This window comes from Adiantum capillus-veneris, unplaced genomic scaffold (assembly GCF_014529385.1).
Source record: "Adiantum capillus-veneris isolate H3 unplaced genomic scaffold, ASM1452938v2 Hic_scaffold_303, whole genome shotgun sequence".
Lineage (NCBI taxonomy): Eukaryota > Viridiplantae > Streptophyta > Polypodiopsida > Polypodiales > Pteridaceae > Adiantum > Adiantum capillus-veneris.
Window position 1 is genome coordinate 399525 of NW_028221423.1, and position 9370 is coordinate 408894.

At 43.5% G+C, this 9370-nt stretch overlaps 1 protein-coding gene across 6 annotated transcripts; it reads left to right on the plus strand.

The window, feature by feature from the left end:
• The first annotated feature begins 793 nt into the window (after positions 1–793).
• Positions 794–9354, plus strand: LOC147417251 (uncharacterized). Of its 6 annotated transcripts, none has more exons than XR_015187408.1 (5): positions 794–2245; positions 7156–7262; positions 7573–7733; positions 7849–8462; positions 8893–9354. XR_015187408.1 is itself a non-coding variant. In XM_086507766.1 (3 exons), exons 1-3 carry the CDS (start codon positions 6252–6254, stop codon positions 7947–7949), a joined length of 498 nt encoding a protein of 165 aa, XP_086363892.1. In that variant the 5' UTR covers positions 869–6251; the 3' UTR covers positions 7950–8647. The 6 variants fall into 6 exon arrangements, 1 of the variants encoding a protein (XP_086363892.1); XR_015187409.1 differs by lacking the exon at positions 8893–9354 and having other exon boundaries at positions 815–1946; positions 2063–2245; positions 7849–8647; XR_015187407.1 differs by lacking the exon at positions 8893–9354 and having other exon boundaries at positions 837–1396; positions 1765–2245; positions 7849–8647.
• Positions 9355–9370: the final 16 nt, after the last annotated feature.

Sequence of the window (9370 nt, forward strand, 5' to 3'; positions counted from 1 at the left end):
CGACAAGACCATCATGTTCGATCATTTGGAATCATAAAATTCTTCAAACTCGTCCCTCGGATACAACCGCTGAAATTTTTGTTCGGCTGCTTCCACTTTGAGTAGCTATCAATTTTGATTATCCTACTGGTTTCCAACATCTTGAGTCACAATGCGAGCATTCCAAAGGTACTAAAACACACCTTCAGGTTGTTATTAATAGACTCTAATTGTCGGCATAAAGAAAAGAAAACTTTTGAGAGCATGCTAATCTAGACTAATTCAGAGATGAAAGAACTCTACCTATGCATAAATGTATTTTCCTTGGACAAAGGTCTACTATTGCAAATGTTGCAGAGGACATTTGGCCATATGATTATAAATAATGGTATAGGCCATAATTTTAGTTTTCTTCTATATCATTCGATAATATATGTTTTGCTACCTCTAACAACCGTTCAATAATCCGAGCATGAAATCTCGATTGATTTAAAAGGGATTCTTCACTTTTCGATTTGCTTTGCTTTTATAGTGTTTAGCAAACCTTATTTCGAGATTTATTCAATGGAAAAGAAATGTGAAGAGATGCATGAAATAAGAGAAAGCACATTCATTATCTTCAAGGTTGTACAAAGTGCATGAAATAAGAGAAAGCACATTCATTATCTTCAAGGTTGTACAAAGTATCAATGAAAGGTGACTGAATGTGTCCACTCGTTTGTATTGTCCTTGAAAAGCCCAATTCTCCCAGCCATACCATCCCATTGTTTGAAAGAATGCAGGTCCCTTGAATGTGCAAACATGAAAGGCAACACCATCAATGTGAATGTCGTATTCCTTGATGACACCACACCTGACCAACTCGATTGATCATAATGTTGCCTAGAAAATTGTTTTCCTTTAGGGCCTCTATCATGGCATCCTTCCAATCTTCCTTTAGGGCCTCTATCATTGAACAACAGAAATTTTTTTTTTCCTTTAGAGCCTCTATCATGGCATCCTTCCAATCCCATGGACCTGCTTGTGGGGATTGCAACAATCTTCGACTGTTCATGTGCTTTGAGGCCACCAAATCCTCTCTAAAGAGGAGCTTTAGTGAGTGAGTTCTTTTCTGTGTGTATATGTAAAGAGATGTTGTGAAGGTATATAGTACCCCTTAGTGACCAGAGATGTGTGTGTGAGAGAGAGAGAGAGAGAGAGAGAGAGTTTTAAAGTTTAACCAGGAGACCTCTACTTCTCAAAGAGCTATCCGAGCCTTGAACAGAAGTTGTTTCGGGAGAGAGAGAGAGAGAGAGAGAGAGAGCTTGCAGAACGTCGGAAGCAGTAGAGCGATGCGTTGATTGCGAAGTCTTGCACAACAAAAAGAAGATGAGGAGGAGGATCAGCGCCGGGGCAACCCTCATGATGATCAAAGGAGGTTTGCTCTTTTGCTTGCCTGCTGGAGTGAATAAATAGTAGAGCTATGGGAGTCAACAATACCCTACCTACCTGTCTGGCCTTCGTGTAGCCCGTGGCCTCACATGCTGCTGCCGGAAGCAAAATTCCTCTCTCTCTCTCTCTCTCTCTCTCTCTCTCTCTCTCTCTCTCTCTCTCTCTCTCTGTGTGTGTGTGTGTGTGTGTGTGTGTGAGTGTGTGTGTGTGTGTGTGTGTGTGTGAATTTGCACACTTGTACGCCTACATACACACACAGACAAGTACCCATAGACACACACACACACACACATTGATGCACCTATGCAGTTTGACATGTGCATACATTTGCTCACACATGGGTCAATCACATAGATGTGTGATCACGAGCAACTTAGAGGTCAAGAAACAACACGGTTTGCAATCCTGGGCAACCGTAAAAGATGAAGTCAGTAGCAGGAGCTAGCACTGGTCCCTCCTCAAAATGCACCGCTGTGGCTAGGTTCATCAGAAGCTGTGTCATATTTATGAGTTCAAGGGTGACGACTTTTCCTTAGGTATGTTGATGGACTGTCTCGAAAGCCGAGACACTTTTACTGGTTTTGTTTCATTCATTGGACTCATCTGCATATTGGGTTTACTCAAGTGCTTTTTATTGCAATTGTGATCACAGGATTGCCAACCTGCCTTTCATCTATCGCTTGATCATAATGTTGCCTAGAAAATTGTTTTCCTTTAGGGCCTCTATCATGGCATCCTTCCAATCCCATGGACATGCTTGTGGGGATTGCAACAATCTTCGACTGTTTATGTGCTTTGAGGCCACCAAATCCTCTCTAAAGAGGAGCTTTAGTGAGTGAGTTCTTTTGTGTGTGTATATGTATAGAGATGTTGTGAAGGTATATAGTACCCTTAGTGACCAGAGATGAGAGAGAGAGAGAGAGAGAGAGAGAGAGAGAGAGAGTTTTAAAGTTTAAACGCCTTCCCAGGAGACCTCTACTTCTCAACTAGTCGTCTCCTCTACTTCTCAACTAGTCTTGCTTGGTGAGCCTTTCTCGTACATAATCTGATAGACTCTGGAGCGCATCTCGTTACTTAGTTAGTTGGTTGTGATTGCTATCGCCTTGGGTTTATTGTGGGGAAACGAGAAAATGAGTAGAACCAATTGATAGGCACCAATAATAGCTTAGCTTGGGACTTGATGAGTATTGGGAAGAAGCAAGTTGTGTCTCATAGTGCTCCATATACAACAAAGGGCTACTAAAGAGGGTAATTGAATGGAGTAAAAGGGTTACAACTTAATCTACGTTGGTAGTTGTTTGTAGATTGCACCATTCAACATAGTAATATCGCTCATTTAGTCTCTAAACCGTGGAACCATCTTTGAGACACCCATCTTATTCTCAATCAAGCGTAGTTAATTTTCCTATATTTCGTTGAATTTCCAAACCGTGAGAAAAGAAAGGCATGCCTATTTGATATATAGATACGATGATTGAAATTGAGCATGTACTAGTGAGGAAAATATATGGCTAAACTACTTTGATAAACTACACTACCGACCTCATAAACATATACGAATGTCATCCAATTGTGCAAGTTGGAGGACCATGTCTAAATCAAGCTACAAAAAAGCAATGCGAATAGTTAAACATATCGTCTTGCAATGAAACATCACAGACTAAAACTCAAAAGTATACAGTGCACGTCATGCAGAGGTGCCATACAAAAGTATGGTGGAGAGCTGGCACTGTGGTCTCTCCAAAAATTATATGAAACGGAAGCCGTGCCCTGCCCCGTAGCGTTTATGTGTTGCGCCAAGCAAACGCATAGTCATGGGGTGCTGGATATAGATAACGAACCTTGTAGTTATGTCAAGCTGGAGTCAGGGTTGTGCAATTGAAACGTCGATTTTTGTGAATATATGTCCGAACTGTTGCCAACAAAAGATATTAATGGAAAAGAACACATAATGCTGCCAACAGTGCACTTTAATTACATTAAAGAAGACGGTAGGGGAATGGGGGATGTCGTCTGTTGATCCATGGATCTACGTCTATCCGTGTGCAAGTAGATGTTGAGGCTCAACTCCATCTCTCTAAGCACACTGCTCACGCAGCTCTGTGTGTACCCTAGTATCCCTCATAGCCATGATATCCTTTTTCAGTCTCCCTTGCATGCAGGTGTTATCCACCATCTCTGTTTGTTAAAAATGCTATAAACAGAAAACTCCTTTTTCCATATCCAGAGAGAGAGAGAGAGAGAGAGAGAGAGAGAGAGAGAGGTCATACGGTGCTTGTTGATTGAGAAGGTGAAGCAAGGTGCAGCCGGTGCTTTTTCAGAGTGCTGGATACTTTTTCACAGCATTGGATGCTCTTTTCACAGTGCTTGTTGTCGCCTTGGTGGAAGCCGAGGTATAGAAAGGCGTGCAACAAGGATCAAGGCTCACCAAGCGATAAGCAATAAGCAATAAAACAAAAAAAGCATCCAGCACTATAAAACTAGATCATCTGATTCCAGTGAAAAGCAAATGGCCTGGATTGTGTCAAGCGGCATGCTTGCTCCAGCCCTCGATGCTGCTTGATGATGATGATGATGCCCTTGTTTCCTCCAGTCAGGTCCCTCTTGTACGTCCAATCAAGCAAGCCATGCTTCAGCAACGCCGTCCCTCCTTGCAGCCATGCTTGAGGCCCTTCAAAGTTGCTCACCTCTTGGGCATGATCTCCTTTTGCCATTTGATGCCCAATGTTGACCTAATTTCATCCCTCTGGTGGCTAGCTATCATGCTGATGACGCCCAATCTGCTATTGCTCTAGTGCACCCTCTATTGTGCTGCCGAACCCTGTCCAACGAACCGTGTCCAAACGGGCCTACCTTGCAAGATGCCTCACCTTGCAGAACCTCCTCCAATAGAAGAAATTGTGCCACGTGGTCGCTTGCGAGCTCAAAGACTCGAAATAGGACGTTTGGCTCACCAAGTACATAAATAAATTAGCGCTATGCTATGTTCAACACTCTACTTTTGTCTAGTGCTCTGCTTTTTCCTTGAAGGCCTGATTAGATAGAATTTGGATGTCGATGCTTTGTTCTTGGACAAGCAAAAGAGAGGCAACAAACATTTATAGGAATTGAGGGGTCAAGGCCATGCCACATCAACCACGCAGCCCTCTACTTGGAGCTCTCTCAAAGAATTCTTAAGACTTGTCGACAAGTGCAGGCCTTTTGTAACTGAATGCCACTTGAAGAATTCTTCTCGTGCTGACAAGAGGCACAAGCTTGTTAGTCAAGATGATAGATGCATATGTGTCAAAACTACTCTGCAAATCACGCTCAATGAATATGTTAATTTTCTATTTGTCGTGTAGTATGACAAAGTATTCACGAAGTTCAATGCCATTCTCTTCAAGGATGTCAACAAACATTACCTGCTTCTAACTCTTATGAGCGAGGGCAATGAGATGAACGCTATTAACACTTTATCAAAACAGGCAATGTTGGCTTCGAGCTCTATGCTCAAACTGACCCAATGCTGCATGTGCGGAGTGCTCTGCCATCAAGATCTGAGACCATGTAGACGTCACTATTTTTGCGCTCGAGGAATGCAGGTATAATATCCTCATAATCAACTGAAGTGGACTAGTTTTTGATGGGCAAAGTTTCCTGACATTGAGAGGGTAGCTCCACCGTGGAAGGTCGTGATCCTGGTTTTAATTTTAAAGGGGGCTCAAAGGGCTTGCAGGTGCATGCCGAGCGTGTGAGACTGCAGCGCTGAACAATGAAGAAGCTTATAAAGTGTATGCAGGAAAAGCGATCCTGGTTTTAAATTTGAAGGGGGTTTAAAGGGATTGCGGGTGCATGCCGAGTGAATGAGGCTGCAGCCTGAACAACGGAGGAGCTGCTGATCTGAAATGTAAAGTCCTAGGGCTTGTTGGCCGTGCAACATTTTGTATACATATCGATCAAGGCAGTGCCAAGCATAACAGTTTTTTTTGACGGCCCAGAGCTTCCTGGCCCTGCCGCTGTTGAGCATATCCCTCAATCAGCATGTTCCAAGAAATGACATTCTTGATAGAAGCACTTTTTGTGTTTTCTCAAGCACGTCACATCTGGCATACATGTCCATGAATGCAGTGCCAAGCACGAAGCTCCTGTCTAACAATACCATTATTGCTCATATCGGAGTCCTACGTAGTGCCACATGCTTTCAAGATGCAAACAGAGGTGATTACATTAAGAGAAGTGCCCTGGCTTCGCATCCCAAAAGCAGCCAACCAGAGCTCCTATATCCCGCAATTAATGCATTTCAAGAGAAGACATTCCGGACATACATATCAACCAAGGCAGAGGCACATGCAATTAAGAGGAAAGCGTAGATGATTGCATCTGGAGAGATGCCCTCGCTTCACATCTGTTGAAAACACCCCAAGCTTCCTGGACCTGCCACGTTTGACATACATGTTGGCCAAGGGAGTGCCAAGCATAGCTTTTTGTCGACAGCCCCTGACTAACACTATTATCGAGAGTTCTATTGCCCATCTCAACGTCTTTGAAATTGCCACATGCCTTCAAGATGCAAGTATAGATGATTGCATCTGGAGGGAGGCACTCGCTTCACGTCAGCTTAAAACAATCCACAGCTTCGTCTATAAGATGTTGACCAAGGTAATGCCAAGAACAACTCCTTTCGCTAACAGCCCCCTTGACTAACAATATCCTCATGAACTTGTTGCTCATATCAGATTCTTGCCCAGTGCACCATGCCTTAAAGTTGAAAGCATAGGTGATTGCATCTGGAGTGATATCCTTGCTTCGCATCTGCTGAAAACAGCCCAGGGTTTCCTGGCCAAACACATTTGGCATACATGTCGACCAAGGCAGTGCCAAGCATAATGTTTCTTCAGTCCCTGACTAACACAACTCTTCAGGCATTCGGCAAACGTTTCTTGCTTCATAAGTCTGCAGGTGTTATTCCCTCCAACCTGTTTGCTTGCTTTTTTGAAATCTCTTCTAGCATTTCTTCCTTCTTTATCTGGTATGCTGTGCTGCACATCTCCTACCCAAGCATGGCCACATTCTTGCAGACACACACCGAACCAACCACATTTACTGGCTTTTGCTCTGCAATAGCCTCCACCGCATTCACAAAGATTGCATCCGATGGCATGTCTGGCATCTCCGGTCTGTCAACCAATCAGACGACCAAGGTTCTGCGCTCACAAGCTTTTGCCAGGCCCGCGGCTGTGTTGGGGCCGATTTCTTCTTTTTTCTTTGACCAAGTTTCGATAACATGCTTTTATTAACTGCTTCCTATATTGTGGATGGGCCACGTGGTCAGTTGTGGGTTCAAAGAGTCCAAAAAGGACCTTTGGCTCACCAAGTAAAGAGCTATCCGAGTCTTGAACAGAAGTTGTTTCGGGAGGGAAGACGAGAGAGAGAGAAAGAAAGAAAGAAAGAAAGAAAGATTTTTAACGTCTATGTCAGGCCGAAATCGGCCTATGAGACAAATCAAATGTACATGGTGTGTATGTCATCCATCTATCGGAAAGACAAATGAAACAAAACTGATACAAAACTGAACTGAATGTAGGTAGTGGGGTATCTGAGGAGGGATGGAGCTCTATCTATAGGGGTATATGCATGTCTATATGCTCAAGGTAGTACAATCATGAGAATGCATCAAGCTATCTAGCTCCATCCTGTACTAATGGGAGAGAGAGAGAGAGAGAGAGAGAGAGAGAGAGAGAGAGAGAGAGAGAGAGCTTGCAGAACGTCGGAAGCAGTACAGCGATGCGTTGATTGCGAAGTCTTGCACAACAAAAAGAAGATGAGGAGAAGGATCAGCGCGGGGGCAACCCTCATGATGATCAAAGGAGGTTTGCTCTTTTGCTTGCCTGCTGGGGTGAATAAATAGTAGAGCTATGGGAGTCAACAATACCCTACCTACCTGTCTGGCCTTCGTGTAGCCCGTGGCCTCACCGCTGTGGCTAGGCTCTGTGTGTTGTGTGTGTGTGTGTGGTGTGTGTGTGTGTGTGTTGTGTGTGAATTTGCACACTTGTACGCCTACATACACACACAGACAAGTACCCATAGACACACACACACACACACACACACACACACATTGATGCACCTATGCAGTTTGACATGTGCATACATTTGCTCACACATGGGTCAATCACATAGATGTGTGATCACGAGCAACTTAGAGGTCAAGAAACAACACGGTTTGCAATCCTGGGCAACCGTAAAAGATGAAGTCAGTAGCAGGAGCTAGCACCGCTGTGGCTAGGTTCATCAGAAGCTGTGTCATATTTATGAGTTCAAGGGTGATGACTTTTCCTTAGGTATGTTGATGGACTGTCTCGAAAGCCGAGACACTTTTACTGTTTTGTTTCATTCATTGGACTCATCTGCATATTGGGTTTACTGAAGTGCTTTTTATTGCAATTGCGATCACAGGATTGCCAACCTGCCTTTCATCTATCGCTAGATTCTACTGGAGCAACTGCTTGATACACTTGCAGTTTACAAGATTGGCAACATTTAGGATTGGTTTGTAGATGGGCTGGTTCCAACACCCACAATGAGAGGCATGTTGATTGAGGGAGAGGTGCTGTTGGCCAGCGTCTCATGCTGCAAGTGCATCTGTAGAAATGCCTCACTCCAGGTACTGGTACTGACAGGCTTTTGCATTACTCCCTTTTCCTCTCACATCACTACAGATTTGTCAATGTGGATAAACTAATGGGAATATTGCATTTACGTAGACGCAAGAACAACTGCCTGCAAAGTGTCACATGCAAATTCGGTATGTGTCTAATTGTTTCTTTGTCTTGCGAAGGAGATTGGGCTTGTTGATTGGTGCCAATGAAGCGGACTATGTTCGATTGATTGAAACATGACAGCATCGTAAAGGGGCATTTAAGCATAGCTAGTTTTCGAGTCATGTCTGGATAGGCTACGGATTTGAGGCTGATGGATTATCGAAGCTCCTCAGGTATTGAAGCCGTCTTGCTGTGATGTCGGTGAAGATAGCAACACAGTGGAAGGTTCTTGTTGTAAGAGTCAATCAGGTAGCAATACATCTTTCAATATTATGAGAAGTATGTCATGACCTGGAACTCCAACTCTTGACGTCATTGCCCACATACAAACACATTAAGCATTTATTCTTTACCAAATTCTAGCCCAAGTTATTATCTATCTAGGTGAGAGATCGGTCATCTCCATGTTCAATTACTGCCTCTTTAGCCGTCAATGCTTTGCAATTATAGAGTAGCTGTCTTGTGGTAGTATTAAATCTGTTTTGTTTGGCGTCTCTTAATCGTGCACCTTCCCTTCGCAAAGGTTTCCTCCTTATAGAAGACACAGACCAGGTAGTAGACCTCAGCAAAGAATGCCAAGTGAAGATTTTTAACTTACTGTCCTATTCCAGCTTTCACTTATCACTCATCACTATCGACGCAATGTTGTCGACTACAAGTTCTGTTGTTTTGGATGCAGACTGAACCTTCCCTCCTCAACATATTTAAAAGACTAGGGCTACAGCTTTCTGATGTTCCAAATCACTCTGTGATGATGATGATGATGTGCAAACATTGTACACAGCACAAATGATTAATTTCCGAGAGAATTGCATGAAGACAATTTTGATGTCGGCTCCAACTGAAAAAGGGAAGTTCAGTTCAAAACTTGTTTCCAATGTGGTGGAAGAAACCTTTACTTTTGTTTGCAAGCACACATGAGAGGATCATATTGCTGCTCTAAAGCAGTCAAATGATTCTTAAGCTTTTCTGCAGCCTGCCACACATCGCATACAAAGCATCTCTTCCAAGCACCCGCTGGATGGGGCACATGCTATCAATCGGTTCTTGGCCCTCTTAACCAGACCCAGATGACCAACAGCAAACAAACTGCATGGTATGTGAAAGATTACCATCCTGCTGCATCTGTTGATGACCTTGCAATCAGCATTCCAGCC